We start from the raw sequence: 25,207 nt of genomic DNA, 5'->3' as shown, positions 1-25,207 counted from the left end.
CTGAGTTGGGTAACCTCCCTATATCCATAAACCTACCAATCAGGAGGCTGGGGCTTGAATATAACAAGTTCAAAGCCAACCTGAACTACAAAGTGAAAAATCTTGTTCAATATAACACCAAGATGTCTTAGAAAAGTCACTGACTCCAAAACTAAGACAGGAAACACAATACAAGCATTGAAAATGTTTGTCATGACAAAAAAAAAAGGTATCAGAGACGATTCAATTCACGTCAAAAGGATTTGCCTATCAGTTTGAAAAGGCTTTCCCAAGACAAAGGCAAAACAACTTTTCAATATGGATATAAACTGCACTAGATTGAAGCATTCTGAATTTAAATGAGTTCATAATATTACTTAAATTCTGCATTAAATTTCTTACTGATAAATTACTTCATAGTAATGGTAGATTTCTGGTTCCAATTTTTTAAAAGCAATAGGTAAAGACAACCTACTTCTCTCCAAATATGAAGGAAAATGAAGCTTTGGAGAATTACTCAAACAACAGAAAAATAAAAAGTACTCACAACAAATATTAAGTCTTTCCCCAAGCTGAAAAGATAGATCAGCCATTAAAGGGTAAGCTCACAAGCAAAAATATAAATCTTTCATCTATTTATTCCTTTGTTAAGAACTTATCATGATATACATAAGAGACATATAAGAGAGTATGAATATTAGTGAGAAATATCCTGGGTATTTGGTAAGTGCTATTAGACTGCTAGAAGAATTCAGAAACCATGATTCCTTCCTTTTACTACAAATGATAAGATATTCACTGGAGGAAGTGACACCTCAGCTCAGCTTTGAATGGTTAAGATCTGAACTTAGAGAAACAGGGGACCAACAATAGTCAAACTATAATTAGTTATTGTTGTATAGAAAATAACTTCTTTAATAAATCAAAAGACTACCTTGAGTTCATCATTTTAACAGAAATATGCTCTAAGAAATCATTTTTAAAGGAGAAAGTTTACTGGGCTTTACAATTACAGATAATCTATTCCATCATAGCTGGGAACATAAGAGGCAGGCAAGCATGATGCTAGATCAGTATCTTAGAGCTTACATCCCTATTTGAAGTCTAAGTAATAATTTTATTACATTGTTACCTTATGTTTTTCCATAAGTGCTACCATTTCAGCAATTTTATGTTGGCATCGTAAATCAATTTCTTTCTGTAATTTTACTGCTTCATCAACCATTGCTTTTGCTTTCTCAACCTATCAAATAAAAAAGTATGTCTTTATTTATTGGTGCTGGACCTTATACAAATTTAAAAAATTCAACTTTCCTTTAAGAAGTTTATATGGTGGGGGAGCTTGGATTGACATGTGAAGCGAGTTTGTTTCTAATTTAAATAAAAAATATTTTAAAAAGAAGCATATGTTCCACTTACATAAATTTAAACAACAGAAAATTAGAAAAAAACAAGTAAAATGCATCACTTAGTATGTTTCAAAAAGTAAAATGACTATAAATACTTCAATGACTTTGTTTGTTTTTGAGACAAAGTTTCTGTGTAGCTCTGGCTATCCTGGATCTCGCTCTGTAGACCAGAGTGGCCTTAAACTCAGAGACCCACCTACCTCTCCCTTCGGAGTGCTGGGGTTAAAGGCATGCACCAATAACACTCAGCAAAAGTACTTTTGTTTTGTTTTGTTTTATTAGAGCTAATAAGCAAACATTTTTAGCATAGTAAGTTCTTAACATTTAAGTTTTTCTACCTCTCCCAAAAGCTTTTCCTCTGATATTTTTTTGACCTCAATTTCTTTCTGATAGTTGTCAGTCATTTCTTGAAATTTTTGTTTGGCACTTTCTAATTCCAACTGTAATTTGTTGACCTATAAGTAAAAACAGTAACATTTATTTTAATAAGTTCCTTAGATTACTGAAAAATATTCCATACTAATTTGTAGTTTTGTAAACCCTTAAAGATTCATGGAAATTATGGCTGAATCATTTTCTTAGATTTTTCATATACTGAGTAAGATGTGTTTCATCTTGACTCTTAAAATATATATTTGGTCTTGCCAAGCAATATAATATACACAGTCACATTTTTTGTTTCAAAACATTTTACTTAAAAATTACAAGTAATGTTCCATAAAAAATATGTACAAGCTTCCACTGATACGTTTTAGCAAATTCTTTCAGCTTGAATTAAAGTTGTAGATGCTGAATTAACTTTGAGTAGCTTTCAGCCTTTCCTTCAAAATGAAGTATGTAAAACATACTATGTACATGAACTTACTACTAAGGGACATGAATAAAAGGGTCTACCAGGTCCCATGAGGTGAAAAGGATCAGGTGCAGGAAGCAAGGCTAATAAATTCACTGTAGCTAACCCACCCAGAAAGGATCTTCTATGCCATAATGCATTACTTTGAAAGAGTCTTAGAGTTTGCAGAGTAATCCTGGCAGTGTCCAGAGGTTCCTTACACATGAATCTAAATCAACACATTCCATTTGGTTAATAGCAGCTAAGGTACAACTTCTTTTAATGAAATAAAAGCAGAAAAAACACCTATGAAAATCAGATCTTTCACCATTGGCAGAACTCAAGTTGTCTTAGGACGGCTCTTTGGTATCTGTTATGAGTATATATCCAATCAAAGATTCCTTTCCACCCCACAAGCACATCCACCAGCACATGTGGTTTATTGTAGCCAAAGGAGGTGGGAGCTTTTCTTAAGGGTGTGGATTCTTCCCCTGCATTCTTTGTTTCTAGGTTATTATACATACTTAATTTTTTAATGAGTTCCCCTCCCCTTTCTTTTCTTCCTCTGTTTTTTACATAATGTCTGTGTAGTTTTGGCTATCCTAGAAACTTGCTATATAGATCACTCTGTCCTTTACTCACAGAGATACACCTGCCTCTGTCTGCCTACTGAGTGTTGGGAATAAAGGGATATCACACCAAGCCCCATCTTTAAAAAATTTCTTAATACTTAAGTTGGTAAGTTTTAATTCTTTTTTATGATAATCAGTAACTCTTACACTGAAACCCCATGTATTCAAACAAAACAACATATTCTATGTTTTCTATAAAGAATCCTTTTTTGTTTTCTCATGTCTTACATATTATATAGCTATGCCTCAAATATAGTAATATCAAAAAGACAAAGAATCCTGAGTTAACACCTACAGTCCAGATTCACTTTACCTGAGAGTTACATTTTAACTAAGGAAATGTGTCACAGCAGAAGACAAGAATTCCATCAGGAAGGCATAGGTAAGAGTATACCAGAATGCATTCAATAGCCATAAATCAACTATCAACTTTAAGGTACAGATATTACCAATATCAATAATGACTTCTGTTCATCTTCTTTGGTTTCCCCTTCAGCCTCCTCAAAGTATTACAAAATATTCTTAATATTTATAAGTAAGATTGTTTTAGTGTTTTTAAACCTCCAGATTGTTTTAGTGCTTTTTAAACCTCTTATTATACTTATCTATTTATATAGAGGGGTCAAAAGTATGCCATCACATGCATGTGAAGGTCAGAGGACAACTTTCAGGAGTCAGTTTTCTCTTTGTACCAAGTAGACCCAAGGATCTAACTCTGGTTGTCAGGTTTAGAGCAGTAGCCTCTAGCTACTAGGTCATTTTGCCAGCTCAGTAAATATTATTTAATACTTTTTTTCTAGCTCTGTTTTATATGTTTCCTCAAATGCTGTTTGTTTTTTAACCAATATTTTCATGGTACATGTGTCTTTCTCTTGGTTGTTTTTTTTTCATTCAATGCCTGTACCAAATAGTAGCACAAATTCTAGTTGGTATTAATATTAAAAACCCAGAAACAGATATTGGGGTCAAGACTGAAGATCATAAAAGCAAAAGGCCAGCCACTAGAGAGTTCTCACCTCTACCAATGCTCAGAACAAAAGGGCGATCCTGTCCTCAGACTACATCTCCAGACTGCATCTGTCTCCACCAAACATCAGACTGCTTCTGATTGCACTGCTCCTCAGACTGCACTCAAACTACACTGAGATCCTGTCTCCTCCTGCCTTATATTACTATCTAGTGCTGTGATTAAAGGTGTGGTATCCCAAGTGTTGAGATCACCTTTGTGTGAGCTCTGTTTCTCTTTTAGACTGGATCAATTTTGTGTAGCTCTGGGTAGCCTTGAACTCACAGAGATCTGTCTGCCTCTGTCTACTGAGTGCTGGGATTAAAAGTATGAGCCACCACTGCCTGATCTCTATGACTAACTAGTGCGGCTGCTGGGATTAAAGGTGTGTACCAACACTGCCTGGTCTCTATGGTATCTAGTGTGGCTGTCTTTTCACTCTGATCTTCAGACAAGTTTTATTTATTAGATCATAAAGAAAATATCACCACACCAAATTGTTATGTATATAAATACAGTTTTTCATTTTCGCTGGTTAATATTCTATTACATGAATATATCACAGACTATTTATGTATCTAATTATTTTAGATTGTTAATTAATTTTATGTTCTTATAAAGGGGTCAAGACCACGCTGGAAAAACCCACAGAAACACCTGACCTGAGCAAGTATAAACTCATGGACCCCAGTCTGACAGCTGGGAAACCAACTTAGGACCAAACCAGGCCCCCTGAATGTGGTTGTCAGTTAGGGCAGTCTATGGGGTCTATGGCAGTGGATCCAGGATGAATCCCTAATGCACAAACAGATTTTGGAAGCCCATTTCCCCTGGAGGGATACTCTCTTAGCCTAGATACACAGGGGAGGGCCTAGGCCCTGCCCCAAATGACTTGACAGATCTTAATGATTCCTCATGAAAGGCCTCACCCTCCCCAGGGAGTGGATGGGGGGGGATCGTTGGGGAAGATGGGAAAATGGGAGGGAAAGGAAACAGGAATTCATATGTAAAATAAGATTGTTTCTAATTTAAATAAAAAATTTTTAAAGTTATGCTTTTATAAACATCTTATGGTACAAATGTATAGTAATTTCCTATAATACATACCTAAGATTGAAATGGCTGGATCATGAGCATGTTGCATGTTCAACCTTATTATTATTAGATATTGTCATTATCTTCCTAAGCATTTAACAATATAAATTACCAACAGCAGGGCCTCTAGAAATGGCTCAGTGGGCAAAGGAACTTACTGTACAAGCATAGCAACTTGAGTTTAATTCCCAGAACATACATAAAGGTGAGAGGAGAGAACCAACTCCACAAAATTGTTCTCTGACTTAAATATGTGTGCTGTGCTACACATGCATGCAACGCAACACACACACACACACACACACACACACACAAGAAGTTTTTTTTTTTTTTTTTTGGATTTTCAAGACAGGGTTTCTCTGTAGCTTTGGAGGCTGTCCTGGAACTCACTTTGTAGACCAGGCTGGCCTCGAACTCACAGAGATCCGCCTGCCTCTGCCTCCCGAGTGCTGGGATTAAAGGCATGCGCCACCAACGCCCGACCACACGAGAAGTTTTTAAAGCCTTTAAAAATCAATTAGTCTCTAACAGCAGAATATGAATTCTGTTTGTTTCACATACTCATCAAGACGTCATAGTATCAAACAAACCTTTCAAAAGGTGACTAGAAATTTGTTTTCTTAGAATATGAATTCTGTTCGTTTCACATACTCATCAAGACCTCATAGTATCAAACAAACCTATCAAAAGGTGACTAGAAATTTGTTTTCTAAAGTACTATATGATATTAGAGATTAAGAAGTTAACTTTAAATAACCTTCTATCATATATAAGTACATAAAACATATGCCAAATGTAACAAGTTCCATCTTAAATAATAAAGTTTCACATTAGAAATAACCACAAAAAGACAAAAAAGAAAAACATAAAACCATACAATAATGTGGCCTTACAATAAAGACTATGATTAATAATCTTAATGGACTACTTCATCCAACAATTGCAGAATAAACATTATCTGAAGGTACAAGTTTATAAAACCCAAGTTATCTTCTGGCCTCCACATATGCATACATATGTATGCACACTCACACGGATATGTACACACAAAAATTGTGTACTATTTCATACTAATATACGTTTCAGCAAAATTTTGTTTCCCCAAACCTTTGTGCTATTTAGTTAGACATTATAGATCTTATAAACTCTATAAACCCTAATTTTTAAAAAATGCTTTGACCTGACCTGAAAAAGGGGGAGCTTCCAGATTGATAGCTGGGAAACCAGCATAGGACTGACCCAGACCCCCTGAACATGAGTGTCAGTTAGGAGCCCAGCACAATCTATAGGGTCTAGGGGAGGCCTAGGCCCTGCTCCAAATGATATGACAGTCTTTGAAGATCCCCCATGGAAGGTCTCACCCTCACTGGGGAGCAGAAAGAGAATGGGATAGGGGATTGGTAGGGGTCAGGGGAGGAGGGGAGGGAGAAGGAACTGGGAATGACATGTAAAACAAGCTTGTTTCTAATTTAAATTAAGGAAATAAATAAATAAATGTTTTGACATTATAATTACATTTGCCCCTTCCCTTTCCTCCAAATACTCCCATACACCTCTCTTACTGCTCTCAAATTCATGGTCTCTTTTTCCATTGTCATTGCATCCATACATGTTTGTACATCTATATACATATATATTTATAAATATAACCTCTTCAGTCTGTATAATTTTCATTATATGTATATTTTCAGGGCTGACCCCATTTGGCACTGAACAACCAATTAGTGTGCACTGTCATGGGGAAGACTACTCTCACTCCCAGCTTTTCTAAGTTGACTACAGTTCTTTGTATAGGGCTGAGGCCTCATAGGCTTTTTCTCTATCCAGTTTGGCATGTCCATTTGTATCATTTTTGTTCAGCTCACATATGGGTAATCATGTTAGTGAGTCTTTATGAGTATATCTTCTGATGCTACTAGGAAATACAATCTCACAGCAAATTCCCTGAACCTCTGGTTCTCACAATCTTTCTTCCCCCTCTTCCACAGTGTTTCCTAAGCCTTAGGTACTATATAGATGCTATAGACTTTATAAACTCCACAAAACCTAATTATATATATATATATATATATATATATATTGGTTTTTATGAGACAGGGTTTCTCTGTAGTGTTTTGGAGGCTATCGGTTCAGCCCAGCCTCGAATTCACAGAGATCCGCCTGCCTCTGCCTCCCAAGTGCTGGGATTAAAGGCGTGCGCCACCAACGCCCGGCTCTAATTTTATAAATTTTAAGCAGCAATATGTATATCTCTTCAAAAATTAAATGAAGAAAGTAAAATATAAAATTTGTTATATTTTATATATTTATCATTTACCATTTCTGATGCTTCTGATTATTCTAACTAATCTATATTTCTGTTTAGTGTTATTTTTTTCAACCTCAAGAAATACTTTCAACATTTCTTATAACATAGATCTTAATGCTATTTTTTTCTATGTACAAAATCCTATAATGACAGTTTATTTCTTGCAGCATTATACATATGCCATTCCTTTGTTATGTGTATCCATGAGCCTTATAAAACATCAGTCCTCATTATTTGTGTCACAGTTCTATAGTGTGACATTTTTCTATGTGATTTTTAAGTTCCTCTTTATCCTCTGTTTAGCACTTTGACAAATATATGGCTGCCTAGATACAGTCTTCATCCTATTTATCCTGCTTGGGGCTTACTGATAGCCAAGTTTTAAAAACAAACAAACATAATCAAAAACCAAGAGCTGCTGGGCATTGGTGGCACACGCCTTTAATCCCAGTACTCGGCAGGCAGAGGCAGGTGGATCTCTGTGAGTTTGAGACCAAGCCTGGTCTACCGAGTGAGTTCCAGGACAGCCTCCAAAACAATGCAGAGAAACCCTGTCTTGAAAAAAAAAAAAAACAAGAGCTTTGTAATGTAGTCACTGGCAAGTTACAAATGCCCCAGTGGGTATCTTCCTACTTATAAACATATACCCTGATTAAACCCAGTGGGTCACAAAGCAAAAACAAAACAAAAAGATATGAAGGAAATAGGTACTAGTAAGAAAAGAGCAAATTAGTGGGTTGGGAGGGGCATAGGACAAGAAGTGGGGGATGTATATGTGGCCAGAATATATTATAAATATGTACAAAATTGTCAAACCATATATTTAAAAAAACAAGAAAAATTTCTGCCGGGCAGTGCTGGTGTACACCTTTAATCCCAGCACTCAGGAGTTCGAGACCAGCCTGGTCTACAGGAACTAGTTCCAGGACAGCCTCCAAAGCCACAGAGAAACCCTGTCTCGAAAACCCCACCCCATCCCCACAAAAAAAGAAAGAAAATTTTAATAAGCTTCTCAAATAATTATCTTTTTTGCCATTTTATCCTCCTCTCTTCCTCAGAGATTCTAATTACATCTTGCCATTTTTTCTCCTCTCTTCCTCAGAGATTCTAATTACATATTTTAAATCACTTGGTACTGTTCTACGGGTCTGTGAAAGACTATTCTCTTTACAAAAAAATTTTCTGTGATACTTGAAATAGATAATTTGTGCCTATACAGCTTTAATTTTACTAATAATTTATTCATTTTAAAAATATGTTATTAGGACCATATGAGTGTTTTGCACTTTTCAATTAAAAGTCTAATTTTTAGTATATCTTTTTTTTTGGGGGGGGGTTTCCGAGACAGGGTTTTCCCTGTATTGTTTTGGAGGCTGTCTTGGAACTCGCTCTGTAGACCAGTCTGGCCTCGAACTCACAGAGATCAACCTGCTTCTGCCTTCCCAAGTGCTGGGATTAAAACCGTGCACCACCAAAGCCCAGATTTAGTTTTATCTTATGGTCATTTCTTAAATGATTTTCATGCTCTAATGGATATCTGTATTGTCTTCAATTTGGGGCTATTGTAAATAATACTGCTATGAACATTTTTGGTAATTTCTGTCTCAAGGAATTCAGGTGCATAATGTATCTACTGTTTACTTTTCTATGTAATTTTCAGAAGCTTATGATAATTCTTACTTGTCTTCATTTTTAATGACAATATTTACATTTCTTGTTTCTAGTACTACTTCAAGATATTATAAAATACTTTATTTTCATCAAAATGTTCATTTAATATGTTGATTTCACTAAAGATTCAAAAATATTTATTGAATACTTGGTATTAATCATTGCCTAAAGAGGATGATAACAAAATCTGGTCCTGATATCATAGGCTTACTCTAAGGCTTTATATTCTACAAAGTCTCAAATCCTTGATACAACAGGATAACTATATTTTACAGCAACCTGACTGTAATATATACTAGTGCCAACAGTGGCACATATGTTATAGAAGTAACCAACCAGTTACTGATTGGGTTTAAGGTCTGTTGTATGAGCTAGACTCCACATCTAACTCTGCTAAAGAAGCCAAGAATTAGCCGGGTGTTGGTGGCGCACACCTTTAATCCCAGCACTTGGAAAGGCAGAGGCAGACTGATCTCTGTGAGTTCGAGCCCAGTCTGGTCTACAGAGCGAGTTCCAGGACAGCCTCCAAAACAATACAGAGAAACCTTGTCTCGAAAAACCAAAAAAAAAAAAAAAAAAAAAAAAGAAGCCAAGAACCTGAGACCTAGGTCTAAGGGGAAACCTAATACTATTATTCTACTAAAAGAATACAGCAATAAATGACTCCTAATGACATTCTACTAGATCAGTGCCTTGATCAATCCTCATCAGAGAAGAAGCTTCTTGAAATAGATGAGAAGTTACACAGAGACCGACAACAACTGTGAATATGCAGAGTGAGAGACTCTGTAGCACTCAGTCATAAATGAGATGTCTTCATCAAAGCTCTCCCCAGCAAGACTCAGGAATCCATGAGGAAGAAGAGGCAGAAAGGTGAGAGGTGATAAATGAAGGAAACAGTGTCTTCCAGTCACAATAGGAATGATGAAAATATAAAGTCACAAATATTGTGGGAACAGACACAAAAGGCCTACACAGGTTCAAGCTAGACAGGGTCTCAAAACTGAGAAGGAGCAGTGGAAACAGGTCCCCACGCCTAAGCAAGAAATTATCTGCAAATGATACTGGCTGACAAAGGGGGGGAAAAAAATCAATTTTCTCCAAAGGAGTCTCACTGGGTTTATTAACACACTCCAGGTCAGGTCAATGCCCAAGAGTAGTTAGCCAATACAAAATGAACTCAATCATATTTTTATAAGTTTTTTTTTATCACATTCTACTTTGTTTAGGCACTTTTTTGTCTCATTGGTCTTTTGCTTATATGTTTTTATTTCAGTTTTGTAGTGTTTGTGTGTGCTTCTTTTTCTGTTTGTTGTTTTTTAAGAGAGAGAAAAAAGAACATAAAGTTGGGTGAGTAGGGAAGTGGGTAAGATCTAGAAACAATTGGAGGGATAAACATAATCAAAATGTATTATATGGGAAAAATAAAGAAAAAATATATAGATTACATGCTCATTTGCTTTATGGTATATAAGCAAAGAAAATAACACACATATATATCATACACACATGTATTTTTAAGCTGCTCACATGATTCTGACCCAGCTAAATCACAATGAACATTTAATCATACCTACAAGAATTAATTTGTTCAATCCAAAAGTACAGCAGTATCTAAAGGTAATCATCAAACTATAAATAAAAAATATAGTATTTCTAAACCCTCATTTATCCTCTAGTATTTAAGAAAACAAAAATAAAAATGTCACATACCTTTATCTCATATGCATTCAGTTGTTTGCTTTCTGCTGAGCTCTTTTTTTTCAAGGCCTTATTCTATGGAAAATTAATTATGGAAAGTTAATTAGTTACTAAGGTGATTAAGACTTAACAATGAAATGAAACGACTTACACCTAAATCACCAGAAACAAAAGCATTGTTCTCTAAAACTATAGTGTAAATATTGGGATAATTTTGAGGATATTTATATTATTAAGAAAACCTACCTCCTTGGGTAGTAGATCAGTATTCATCCCGGGTATACAAATGGACTTTGGACTCCCATCCAACAATGAGAGATGCACTCTCACCCTGAACTCTTGGGGGAGGGTCTAGGCCCTGCCCTGGATGAAATGACAGATTATGGACACCCCCAAGGGGGGCCTCACCCTCCCTGGGGAAGTGAGCATATGGGGGGGGGGTTGGTGGGAGGGCATGGGAGGAGGGGAAGGAAACGGAGAGGGACCTGGAATTTACATGTGAAGCAACCTATTTTCTAATTTAAATTTAAATTTAAAAATAAAAAATGTATATTTAAAAAAAAAAAGCCTACCTCCTGATGAAGTTCTTCAATATACTTGCTTTTATTTTCAGCTTGTTTCCTTAAATTATTACACTGTAAAATTATTTTAAAAATTACATAATTTTACTCAATATTCTGATCAAAATAAGCAATTTCAAACTAATAAAACATTGCATGATATAATGTAAGGCTCACTTGTGATTTCAAAAGTCAATTTGTTAACATAAAAATATAAATATGATGTCTTTATTACTTGTTATTCTCTCATTCTCATTTCTGAGATTCTAATGTTATTAAATTTGGCAGAGAAGTATAATATGATATTCTTATCTCCTGACAGAATTCCAATTCTTATTGAAATACGAACTAAGCCACTTCTTAATATCTTACTTGGTGGGAGTATTTCATCTAAATACATGCAGAACTAAATTAAAATACATCTTAAGTGCCATAAAATATTTTTTCTAATACTCAAACATGACCATAGTTAATATTCTACATACAAATTAATTTTATATAGCATTATATAAACTTTTTCTGTTTACAAGTAAATTTTTTTAAGTTTTTTTTGAGATAGGGTTACTCTGTGTAGCCCTAGATGCCCTGAAACTTGCTCTGTAGACCAAACTGGTCTCAACATCACAGAGGTCCATCTGCCTCTACCTCCCAAGTGCTGGGATTAAAGGTGTATGCCACCACCACCTGGCACAAGTGATACTTTTCATAATTAGTGTCTCATTGTACACCCAAGCTTACTTCAAACCATCATCTTCCCAACTTTGTCTCCCGTAAACTGGCATTACAGAAATGTACCACCATGCCTGGCTACAAGTGGTTTATCTAAAATTTTGCATACCTCAAGCCTGATTGAGAACAATTTCAAAAGGAAAATACATCCACAGAAAAACATGAAAAGTATTTCTCTGATTTTCACTGATTTGACACATTAGCACCAGAATTGGCAATATATGCCTTTAACACTGGGCACTAGGGAGACAGAGTCAGACCCATCTCTATAAATCCAAGGCCAGACTACTATGTAGTGAACTCCAGGCCAGCCAAGGCTACACTGGAAGATTCAGTCTCAATAAATAAATAAATAAATAAATAAATAAATAAATAAATAAATAAATAAATAAAATCCACAGTAACAGATGAAATTATCTTTACATGAAATTTTTATTCAGTAAAAAAAAAATCAAGCATTTTTATTTTGGTAGAAAGGCTACTAAGGCCGAGCGTTGGTGGCATACGCCTTTAATCCCAGCACTTGGGAGGCAGAGGCAGGCAGATCTCTGTGAGTTCAAGGCCAGCCTGGTCTACAGAGCGAGTTCCAGGACAGCCTCCAAAACAATACAGAGAAACCCTGTCTCGAAAAACCAAAAAAAAAAGCTACTTTAGATCCTCGTGATATGATTTTTAATAAATCTAGAACTATTTTATTTACCAGTTGAAATAAATTTTTTCCTCTGGATAAAAAACAAATGATTATTCATTACAGGTCAGAATTTCAGACAGTGAACTATACTTTCCAGAGGATTGTTCATTATATGGAAATAGATTAAGTATAGGACAAGATATATCGTAAGATCAGAAAAAGGGAAACCCAGGTAAATAAAAACCACTTCAAATAAAGAGGGCAGGAATTTTTCTGCAGCTCAATTTTAGAAATGAGCAAAATAGCTAAATGATTCTAGAAACATCTTGTCATTTTGAGACTATTCACAATGAATACAGCTACTTCTGAGCATGAAATTTTACAGAAAAAGAGAAGTAGGGAGTCGAATAAAATTTTGGTCTTTGAAGGCCTATTCAACATAGGTGAATCCAGAGTCTGTTCCAATAAATATCAATAGAAACACTATTATTATTCTACAAAGCCTTCTAGAGGAGAATAATAGAAAGGCCAGTCCTTCAAACTCTGATCATATATTTTCACAAAGTTCTTATTCCCAAACATTTTCCATAATTTGTTAATACCTTATTTTCTAGTATCTTCATTTGCTTTTCTTTCTTTAAAACTTCACATTCAATGCTTCGAGCCTAAAATATACATATATATATGATTTCAAATGATAAAGTGTCATTAGAATTTCATTTTCTTATGTTTTAAATGAAATTATAGTTTTATATATTAACAAAATACTTATCAGCTCATCCAGTTTATTTCACTGTCCTTTTAAAAAAGAATATACCTTTATGAGATGTCAACTGCCTTGATTTAATATTTCATTATATATGCAGTGTGTGTGTGTGTGTGTGTGTGTGTGTGTGTGTGTGCTTTTTGAGACATTTCTCCATGTAGTCCTGGCTTTCCTGGAACTGGCTCAACCAAGCTAGCCTCAAACTCAAAGAAATCTACCTGCCTCTGTCTCCTGAGTGATGGGATTAAAGGCATGCACCACCACTGCTGGACATAAATTATATTTTACATAAATCTTTATGTTATAAATATATCTATCAAAAGCATTTATATGAATCATGTGTAGTGACCAGTCCCCCATTTTAGCAGCCATTACAGGCTAACATGTGCTTGCATGACCTTGCAGCTCCTGTCCTGGTCACTAAGGTCAGATGCCCTCCTCATGGCAAGGACCCATCAGAAGTTAGCTGGCAAGGCTGTGCTTTATGGCTCTGGGTGTGCTTTACAGACAGCACACAACAGTGACATGCAGAACATAGCAACCACCCTGGGAGGGCCTATGGGTCATAATAACCAGTTGACCAATCAACACAGGGCGGGTCACCCAAACCTGGAAGCGCACCAATCTTGAGACTGTTTCATACCCCTAGACACTCCCCTTACGCTGCCCTTTAAGATCCCTGCCTCGAGGTTGCTTGGGGTCTTTCTCCAGCCATTCGTCATGGTGGCAGGGTGAAGGGCCCAAGCTAGTGGTTAGCTCGTTAAACATCTACAATAAAAGACTCTTTGCTTTTGCATCGAAATGGGCCTCTTGGTGATTTTTGGGGTTCAGAATTTGGGCACAACACATGCAACAACTCAGTAAAATAAAAGGATAGGTATTATTACTTCTATTTTAAGAAATGAGAAAACTGAAGCTCAGATAGATCAAGTATGTACAAAGTAACTAAACTAAGAAGGCAGTGGACTGGGAAAAAAAGAAGTGTAATTGAACTAAATGTCAAGCAAACTATCCAAAAATACTTATAATATGAACTTCTGGAAAATGTTTTAATGATAAAGTCCAGCCGCAGAAAATAGAAATAAGATAACATATTCATCATCCATTTAATTTCATGACTTGTCAGGGCCCATGAAAAGGAGTCCATTTCATTTTGACTAAAGGTCAGAGAGTTCAAAAATGTCCTTATGCCTTCTGTAGCTTGGAAGCTACAGGATGTTTTGGCCTTGGTAGTGGATGTCTCTATCTAAATAACAACAGACTTGGGCCAGGTGTGTTTACTCTCAAACCAAAGGCAATGCTGGATGGCAGGTATGGCTACCAAATATCTGGAGGATTAAGAGAAGTCTCTTTGCCCCTTATACATGATAATAGAAGTCTTCTGCCATTGTCCTCACTTTTGGTTGGATACTTAAGATTCTTACAGAATAAACTGAGGGCGCATTCACTATTAACTGAATCTGCCCACCTGACACCTATTCTGTGTCTCTGTGTCATCCCTCTTAACCCCTTTACCTAGCTTTTCTTCATTCACAATCCCCAGGTATGAACCGTGGGCTGCCGAGGCTGGCTATGACTGCAGCCCTGCAAAGGCAGCTTCCCACAATGCCTACTTACTGATATTTCCTTTTTAAAAAGATTTTTCCTATTACTTTTAATTACATGTGCTTGTATGTGTTTGTTTGGGCCTGTGCACATATATATGCAGGTACCCATGAAGTTCAGAGGACCATGTCAGATCCCCTGAGGTTAGAGTTAAAAGCGGCTGTGAGCTTTCCAATATGGGTACTGTAGAACTAGGATCCTCAGTAAAAGCATTACTTGCTCTTAAACACTGAGCCATCTCTCCAGTCCCCTTATCACTAAGATTTTCTACATTAGCAAAATAGATTATACTTTAAATTCTTTATATTCATTTGTAGTATCTATATCTCTCTTTGTCTCTCTGTGTGCCCTCATGCACGCCTTTGTGTTATGTACATGTTTGGTGCATGTACATTTAAGATAGAATTGTTCACTTAACTTGAAGCTTATCAATTGGATTAGGCTGGCTAGCCAAAGAGTTCCAGAAATGCGCCTGTCTCCACCTTCCCAGAGCTGGATCTGACTTTGTGCCACTGTGCTCAGCTTTTATGTGGATGCTAGGAATCTGAACTCAAGTCCTCATATTTGCATGTTAAGCATTTTACCAACTCAATCATCTCCCCAGTCCCCATGCTTAAATTGCAGTTAAGTAAAATAATACATAGAAAGAACCTTGAATATGTCTGCTCTGTAATAAGCCCTTAAAGAAAAGTCAGCTTAATCTTAAACTAATCTAATAGTCTTTATGATTCCTTCTTTTTAAGATTTATTTATTTATCACATATACTGTGTTCTGCTTACATTCTAGAAGAGGGCACCAGACTGAATTGTAGATGGCTGTGAGCCACCATTTTGGTTGCTGGGAATTGAACTCAGGACCCCTGGAAGAGCAGTCAGTGCTCTACCCTCTGAGCCATCTCTTCAGTCCCATAATCTTTATGATTTCTAAAAGGTAAATATAACAATTCTCAAGTGAAAACTGTTCACTATTCTTGAATTCCTAAATACAAGTTACGGAGGCTTTAAATGTATTTCTTACCAGCCCCCTTTTCCTCTGCTCTTCTCTCTACCCATCTTCATCTTTACCCATTCTCCCTACTGTTACTACCTTAATCTCTATCTTTTAGCCATAATAAATTTTAATTGCTTAATTTTGTTTTAGTCTTTCATACTTCCAGGGTTTCCCAAATTTATGTTTTTTTTTAAATTTGGACTATTTTCTTCTGCATGTTAAACTCTACTTTCTACTAATTGCTGTAACTTAAGCCAACTGAGTATTTTGTCTTCTAAAAAGCATGCCCAGACTTTTTGATTAATGCTGTTCTGTATAGTAGAATCTATATAGAGGATCAACATTACAGTCTTGCAGTGCCCTTCCTTCAATGGACTCCTTTATTGTAAATTCCACAGTAATTCTGTTCAGATTATCCACTAGCCACAATAACTGACTTAGAAATAAGTAAATAAGCTAAACAAGACCAGAGTCTTCCATTTTTTTCTCAATAGTTTTAAGATACTTTTTAGTAGCCTTCTAAATTCTGTCTTTGAACTCTCCTCATTTCATCCTCAAGTATTAAAACATTTTACTACCCCAAGCCGGGTGTTGGTGGCACACTCCTTTAATCCCAGCACTTGGGAGGCAGAGGCAGGCGGATCTCTGTGAGTTCGAGGCCAGCCTGGTCTACAAGAGCTAGTGCCAGGACAGCCTCCAAAGCCACAGAGAAACCCTGTCTCGAAAAAACAAAAAAAAAAAACAAAGAACATTTTACTACCCCAATAAAACTTGAGATCACTTCTGCCCACCAAAGTAAATGAAATCTAAACTCAGCACCTCGAACAATACATGGGGACATAGTTGGTGTTATATAATACTTGTTGAAAACTGAAGAAGCCTTCATAATCAAGCACAGTATTTCAACTTTGGCACAATTTTCTCCCACTCCCTCTATATACACTTGAAGGGACCAGCCCCCTGCTTTAGCATTCATGACAGGCTACAGAAAAGACATGTAGGCCTCTGCAGCACATGTCTGACCTTGCTGGGTCTGCCCTAATCACTAGGAAGTGTCAGATACCCTCCTTGTGGCAAGGAACCAATCTGAAGTTAGCTGGCAAGGCTGTGCTTTATGGCTCTGGGTGTGCTTTATGGACAAATGCACAACAGTGATGTGCAGAGCACAGCAACAACCCTGGGAGGGCCTATAGGCCATAACAACCAGTTGACCAATCAACACAGGACAGGTCATCCAAGCCCGGAAGCACACCAATCCTGAGACTGTTGCATACCTCTAGACACTCCACTTGTGCTACCCAATATATTCCCTGCCTCGTGGATCCCCTGGGTCTTTATCCAGTCATCCTCTGCAATGAATGAAGGCTTGAGCTAATGGGGTTAGCTCATTAAACAACAATAAAAGATTATTTGCTTTTGAATAAAATGGGCCTCTTGGTGATTTTGAGGTTTCAGAATTTGGGCACAAGACACTATACTGTGTAATCATGTGACACAGTTTATACTCTCATAATATTGTGACATTTTACCTCAACTTAATGAAAATATATTCAAGGTATAACACAATCTTTTAGTACATTAAGTATTATCATAGCGTGAGCTTTTAATTTAGCCTAAAAATGTAAGTTAAAATTAAATACTAAATATTTGGGGCTAGAGAGATGCTCTTCCAGAGGACCTGGGTTCTTAGCACTTATTACCATCTCACAACTATCTGTAAATTGAGTTCCAAGGAATCTCAGGCCTCCATGAACACCAAACATGAGCAAGGCACACATTCACACAGGCAAATACCCATGCACATAGTAACAATAAAACTTAAATGAACATTTTTCAAATATGTTTAGAATTATATGACTATTTCTTACAAATATATATAAGTAACTTAAACCATAGCATTTAAAGATTTTGTGTTTTGCTTGTATGTATATGTACCACATGTTTCAGTGTACACAGACCTCAAAAGATGGTATCAGATCTCACAGAACAGTTATGATATCAGATCTCAGATATGAGTCATATGGGTACTAAGAACTGAACTTGGTGGTCTTTGGCAAGAGCAGCAAGTGCTTTTAATGACTGAATCATCTCTTTAGCCTCCTTTAACCTATATTTAAATGTTCATTGCTTAGTACCTAGACCACTAGTTATTTAGTCACTTTATTATCTGTATTAGTTTTATGATTTAAATTTTTGAATCCAATCTATTGTTAAAAATATAACATACATTTTCTTCACTCTTATCCAATTTACATTTAACTTCATTTCCTTGCTGTATGAACTCTTTTCTTACTGATTCCAGTTCATCCCTAAAAAGAAAATATAAGAATAACATCATAATCCAAACTACATTTTCATCTATGAAGATTTTTTAATGATTGCTTATTAACTTTTTAGGTTTGAGTTCTCATTGTGGCTGCTAATTTTTCATGCATGGCTATTAATAGGCACATTTCCATTCCCACATTTAAGTTATTGTACTATTTATCTTTAAATTATATCCATCCTTGTCATCATTTTCCTACTTTTAAAAAACCATAGGAATATTTCATTTTTATCTTATCATTCTAACGCATATATAGAATGTTATACAAATAAATTAAAAATATAAGTACAATTTATTGTATTGCAATTTGCATACACATATATCATTGTACATGCCCAGATATTTTCCAGAAAAATACATAACAGTGATGAAAAGGCAAAAGATACTATTCTTCCACGATGTGCTCCTTTGACCCTTGGAATTTTGTATTCATGTATTACTCCTTTGAAAGTATTTTCATTAAAATCTTGTATATTACTGATTGAAATATTGATGGTAATCTCATCATACACTTGAAGATATTTTTCTAATTGTAGTTTCCCTTTGTACCACTACTACATTGGCAATATAATCAGTGATCTGACCTTACAAAAACTGAATCCAGGATATGATTTTTCTTAAAATTTTTCACATGTATTTATTTGTTTACTTATTGAGAGAAAGAGACAAAGAAAATATGTGTTTTCAATAATATATGTATGGAGGTCAGAGGACAACATCTAAAGGTCAGTTTTTCCTTCCACCGTGTGGATTCCAGAGATTGGACACAAAACATCAGGCTCAGCAGTGAGTACTTTTACCACTAAGATATCACTCCAACTTTATTCTTTAAATGAGTACAAATTTATAACAAGTACGTTCACTGTTTGTAAATAGCTTAAAGGACCATAAGTCCAAGATATTCAAACCATATTACTCAGATAATTTGAATTGTATTTTAAAAACAGCCTCTTGAGCTAAAGAGATAGCTCAGCAGATAAGGTGCTTCCCTTGCAAGCATAATGACCTAAGTTTCATCCCCAGCAACTACATAAAAAAGCAGGGATTGTTGGGGCATGTTCGTAATCCCAATGCTGGGGAGGGAGAGACAGGCAGAACCCTGAGGATTGCTTGTTGGCCAGCCTAGCCTACTTGGTGAGTTCCAGACTAGTAAGATACCATGTCTTTTTAAAAAGGAAGTATGTAGTACCTAAAGAATGACATCTGAGGCTGTTCTCTGCCCTCCACACACTCATATAGTATACTTACATGTGCACACACAGAGGCTCTTGATGTGTCATAACACACATCTGTAATCCCAATACTTGGGAGTCTAAAACAGGAAGATCAGCTAAATTCAATCCTGGGCTACATAGTTAAGACCCCATCTCAAAAACTAAGTGAATGAATTTAAGCTTTTTGAAAATCATAGAAAAAAATCAAACAGCTTCTCTTTAAAATTTGTTTTCATACTTTAACCAAAAAAACACAGTGGTTTAATCATAGATATCTGTAAATAACAGCTGCTTCTGAAGAAAACTGAGCAAAAAAAGGGCAAAATCAATCATTATGGGTATGGCAGAAGATGATTTTCTAAGTCTAGAAAATAGTTAACAGCTAATAATTTATTAAGTGCTGACTGTATCAAGCACTATATTCAGCACTACTCACAATACCTCATATAGTCTCCAAACAATTCTATGAAGAGCTGTACTAGGTGTAAAGATTTCAAATAATTTAAAATAGAAGTTTTCAAAAGCACATTCCTTGACCAAACATGGGAATCCAAAATTTCAATGTAGTAAGAATACACACGCAATATTTGGAAATCATCCAAATTACCAATGGATTAAAAAGAAACTTAAAACACACACACACATACACACACTTTAGAAAATAATAGTAAAACTGCATTATCAAGTCAGGCATGAAGTTCGTATTTCCAACAACAGGTGGCAGAGGCAAGTTCAAGTCCAGCCTGGTTTACATAGGCCCTTCCCCTTGGACCTATGTACTATCTAGCTATGGATCCTTGGCCTTGGTAATGGTGCCAGATTCGGGTTCTATCTTCTGGAGAAATCCTTAAATCCAATCAAAATGTGGTTGGTTACTCCCATAACATTCCTTCCAGTGGCTTTTTATTTGCTAGCATATAGTATCTAGTATGGCCATGTCCCCTCCGCCATAGTTGAACTCTATTTAAACTCTTTGTATATGCATATGTGTTTTAGGAAGCGTCTATAGTAAAAGGTTCTATATGTGCTTATTAACGGTCTTTAGGGTTAGTTACCCTTCCTCTTACTCCCTCCTCTACCTTGTCCTTCCATCCTTATCCTACTTAACCCTTTCTGCCCCATTTTTCCCCTTTCCCTCTTTTATCACTTCATTCTATCTCCCTACCCCAGGAAATCCCCCCAATCCATGGCTCCTTAGTAGTTTCCTGACTATGGGTATTCCAAATGAAACACACATATTTAAAGATTCAAAGCTACCAGCCACATGTGGTAGAAAGCATGCCATACTTGTCTTTCTGGGTATGATTTACCTCACTCAAATGATGATTTCCAGCTCCATTTATTTACATATGAATTTCATAGTTTCCTTTTTCTCATCAGCTGAATAATATTCCATTGTGTAAATGTATCATATTTTCATTATCCATTCAGTTGATGGGCACCCAGATTCTGTTCTATTACTCTACTAAATAGACTTTTAAACTAACTCTACTGACTTATTGCTAGACCCACAATTAAGTGCAGCTCTCAACCCCATTAGAAAAGCTTCTCTTTGTAGTAGATGGCAGTTAGTACAAAGACCTCCATAACTCATCAATGTATAGAGAATAAGAGGCTGCAGAGTTCTCAGTCCTAAATAAGATATCTGTATCACACACCCTCTCCCAAGGCTCAGGGATCATTGTGGAAGAAGGAGTAGAAGCAAAGGAAGAGCCAGAGAAGGTGGATGGCTACAGGAAAACAGTGTGTTCCAGACACAACAGGGCAGTTGCATATATGAACTCAAGAGTTCTGATAGCATGCCTAAGATATATGCAAGCTCAAGCTAACAAAATTCAGCAAGAACAGGAAAGATGGATACAAAGTCCCAACCTAGTGAGAGGGACAGCAAATTTTCTTTAAGGGTGTGACCCCTGGTAGATTGCCACATTCCCAGGGATTAGCCTCATATGAATATTTGGAGACTGCAAATTGGACTGGATGGGTTTAAAGGAAAACAAAACAGGACATGAAAGTTCAGTAGGTAAAGAGACGGAGGTGGATCTAGGAGTAGTTGAGGGGAGGAGATGAATATGATCAAAATTCAAAGAACTAATAAAAATAGTATTTTTAAAATGTCATTTCAAAATAAAAAATAGAAAATAAAAATGCCATGTCAAATTCATAGGTGTGGTTGCAAGTATTTGAAGGATTGAAATGTTTTTATATTTTTAAAAGAAATAGAAAAGCTAAACAGGTCGTCAGTATACAAATTTTGAAAGAACAATAAAAAAGGACTAGTATGTGAATTCAGTAAGGCAAAAGTATTTTAAGTATAAAAGCAATAGTATAAATACACAAATGGAAAAACATAGTTAATAGAAACTTTTAAATCTATTAAAAAGTCTCAAATTAAAGGAAAACAAGTTATAGAAATTGTAGAAATAGGGGCTGGAGAGATGGCTCAGAGGTTAAGAGCACTGACTGCTCTTCCAGAGGTCATGAGTTCAATTCCCAGCAACCACATGGTGGCTCACAACCACCAGTAATAAGATCTGGTGCCCTTTCCTGGCTTGCAGACATACATAGAGGCAGGATGTTGTATTCATAATAAATAAAAAAAATCTTTAAAAAAAAAAGAAATTGTACAAATAAAATGATAAAGGATTGCTACTTTAATGCTTAAGTCAAAAGTAAATAATAAGGGGGCTGGAGAGATGGCTTAGAGGTTAAGAGCACTGACTGTTCTTCCAGAGGTTCTGAGTTCAATTCCCAGCAACTACATGGTGGCTCACAACCATCTATAATGAGATCTGGTACCCTCTTCTGGCCTAGAGGCATACAGTCAGACAGAACACTGTATACATAATAAATAAATCTTTTTTTAAAAAAAGTAAATAATAAAACCCTTAAAAGATTTAAGAGTATGAATATTTCCAAGTAATTTTACAAAGAAAAATTCTTATAAGCAAATCTTGAAGAAATCTAAAACATATACAAAATGTAATAACAGTAAATCATGAAATGTTACTTATGTTTTAAATTATTGATAAATTAATGATGACACCAAATAACAATTGAAACATTTTGGGACCAGAGCTTTCAACCTGATCTTGGTTGAATTTGAATTTTATACTTAATAAAAACTACTGGAAAACAGTTGATTACCAAGTCACTGGAATCATTTCTATGATTTTATTAATAAATGCAAACTAAAAGATATTCTTTCAAATTTAAAATAAAGAAAAAATACATGTGCTCCTTGTTTATCAGTATGATTTGTAATAGTGGAAAAACTGGAAATGTAAACATCCAAAAATGAAAAGTTAATACTATTACATATACAAATAATTGTGAAAAACATCGAGAAACATAAATAATGCTTAAAATATTAAATGTAAAATATAAATAATATAAAATTATGTGATTATTATTAAGAGTTAAATATATTATGAAAACAGTTAACATAAATATTCTAATACAGTAGTTGATGTTCTTAATTTTTAAAAATTTTTTATTCTCAATTTTCTAGATAGCATAATTTTTAAACTTTAAAGAATTAGCTTTATGATGCTTTAATTTGCATATAATTTTACTATTTAAATACTAACTATACAATAATTTTGTTTTTAGTTACTTGAATGTAAAATTATTATAATTTCATTCTTAGGCAGGATTTAAAAATATTAACCTAAAACTAATTTTTTCACTATACAATATTCAATAGAAAAGAAATTCTAAAATTCTTTTTGAAACAGAGACAAACTCATTACTCTTGCCTTAAATGTGTTTCTTTTTCTTCCAAATTTTCTATTTGTTTCAACATCCTTTCTTCTTGCTTTTTGCTATTCTAAGAAGATAATCAACAATGCTTATATTAATCATCTCTCTTCAACAAAAGTATAACTGAAATTAATATTTAAAACCTTCATCTGTCAGTATAAATTTTGTTTCACTACACAAAAAGAACATGAGTTGCTGTTTATTATATTTTTGTTGTCAACCTGACACAAGTTAGAGTATAGGGGAAGAAAGAACCTCAAAAGACTGCCTGCAACAGGTTGACCTGTGGGCAAGTCTGTGAGACATTTTCTTCACTGATGATTAATATGGGAGGGCCCAACCCACTAATGGTGGTGCCACTCCTAGGTTCTATAAAAAAAAAAAAAAAAGGCAGGTTATACAAACCCCAAGGAGCAAGAAAGTTATCCACTCCCCTCCATGGTCTCTGCTTTATTAGTTTCTGCCTAAAGGTTCCTGCCTTGAGTTCCCGCCCTGACTTCCATCATGATGGACTATGCCTGAGATACATAAGCCAAACAAACCTCCTTCCTCCCAACCCCAAACTACTTTTTGCAATAGGAAGCAAATTAATACAGTGAGCTATTTAAATTGTACAGTTCTGCTTTATAGACTTGCATTACCAGTATTCTAATAATACATAGCAGCTAATAAGTTTGATTTCCCAGTGGTACTTGGAAACTTGTATCCTTTATTCATAATGTTTCACTAATCATTACCTACTAAACTCATAATTCCTCTTTCAACAAAATTAATCTTGTCCTCCGACAACTACTCTTCCATAAAGGCAGAAATGAACTTCTGAACCTCATTAACACATTATATAACATCATCAACATATATAACATACTATTTTACTGAAGATATTTGAACACATATTATTTTTATATTAATTCACATGTTAAGAAAAATGACATTATTCATTATTATCTTTCATAGAAATCTATGACTAGATAGAATGATGCTAAATACAAACTGTTAATGCTTAAAATTAGATTAACTTCATATACTGGTAATCTCTATTTTCTGTTGCCTATTATTACTATATCAAAGAATAGTATGCAGCTTTTCTTTGAAAAAATACCAACTCTAAGATAATCCAAATTTCATGTAAAAGAATACTCAGAGATCATCTATTTTAAAGTCCCTCTAAATTTGAAGGTAAGAAAGCAAAGTCACTGATAACAGTCAACTCACAGTGATATCTTCTTGGTATTTCTTGAGTTCTAGGGCCATATCATTTGTTTCTTGTGTCAATTTATTGTTCTCAAGGGAAAGCTTGCCACAGCTAGCAGTTAATTCAGCATTCTTAAGTCTATTTTTAAAAAACATATACACAAATAATTAAATATGAAATATTAATTCATGTAAGACTTAATTCAAAATAATCTTAGGGGAAGAAAAGGCAGGATTTAAATAAGGTAATTTTGGTCATTAGTTCTTAAGCAAGGTTGTAATTTAATACTATCTACTTCATTACATTTGTTTGTTCAAATATATTTCAGTTGTTTCCATATTAATATTTCATTATGTCACATATTTTATTTCTTTGTGTATTCCCTACATACTCATTTTTCACAAAATATGAAGGACACATCATTTTCTTCACATAATTGTCTTTCTTCTGATAGTCTAGTTCAAACTTCTAAAGTTTTAATTAGAATAGCCTTGAAGCATGAACTATTTGTAATTAAAATGCAATTATTCTTACAAGGTCTCAAATTTTCCATTCCGGGGACTGGAGAGATGGCTCAGAGGTTAAGAGCACTAACTACTCTTCCAGAAGTCTTGAGTTCAATAACCAGCAACTACATGGTGGCTCATAACCATCTGTAATGAGATCTAGTGCCCTCGTCTGGCTTGTATGGATACATGTAGGCAGAAAGCTGTGTACATAATAAACAAATCTTTTTTTAAAAATTCCATACTGAAAGAGACATAATGTTGCTATTGGCTGAAGCTGCTACCAATA

General features: G+C 35.1%; 1 protein-coding gene across 1 annotated transcript in view; it reads right to left on the bottom strand.

Moving 5' to 3' along the window:
- Positions 1-25,207, bottom strand: part of Sycp1 (synaptonemal complex protein 1) — a 97,521-nt gene that overhangs the window by 21,031 nt on the left and 51,283 nt on the right. The window contains exons 18-25 of the mRNA XM_040752137.1: positions 24,433-24,550; positions 23,214-23,284; positions 18,143-18,224; positions 13,156-13,218; positions 11,206-11,268; positions 10,646-10,708; positions 1,727-1,843; positions 1,112-1,222 (exon numbers count right to left, since the gene is read on the bottom strand). Coding sequence (XP_040608071.1) covers positions 1,112-1,222; positions 1,727-1,843; positions 10,646-10,708; positions 11,206-11,268; positions 13,156-13,218; positions 18,143-18,224; positions 23,214-23,284; positions 24,433-24,550 — 688 coding nt within the window. The remainder of the gene's footprint in view (positions 1-1,111; positions 1,223-1,726; positions 1,844-10,645; positions 10,709-11,205; positions 11,269-13,155; positions 13,219-18,142; positions 18,225-23,213; positions 23,285-24,432; positions 24,551-25,207) is intronic.

Source organism: Mesocricetus auratus, unplaced genomic scaffold, assembly GCF_017639785.1.
Source record: "Mesocricetus auratus isolate SY011 unplaced genomic scaffold, BCM_Maur_2.0 Super-Scaffold_100009, whole genome shotgun sequence".
Classification (NCBI taxonomy): Eukaryota; Metazoa; Chordata; class Mammalia; order Rodentia; family Cricetidae; genus Mesocricetus; species Mesocricetus auratus.
This window is presented reverse-complemented; position numbering and strand designations above follow the sequence as displayed.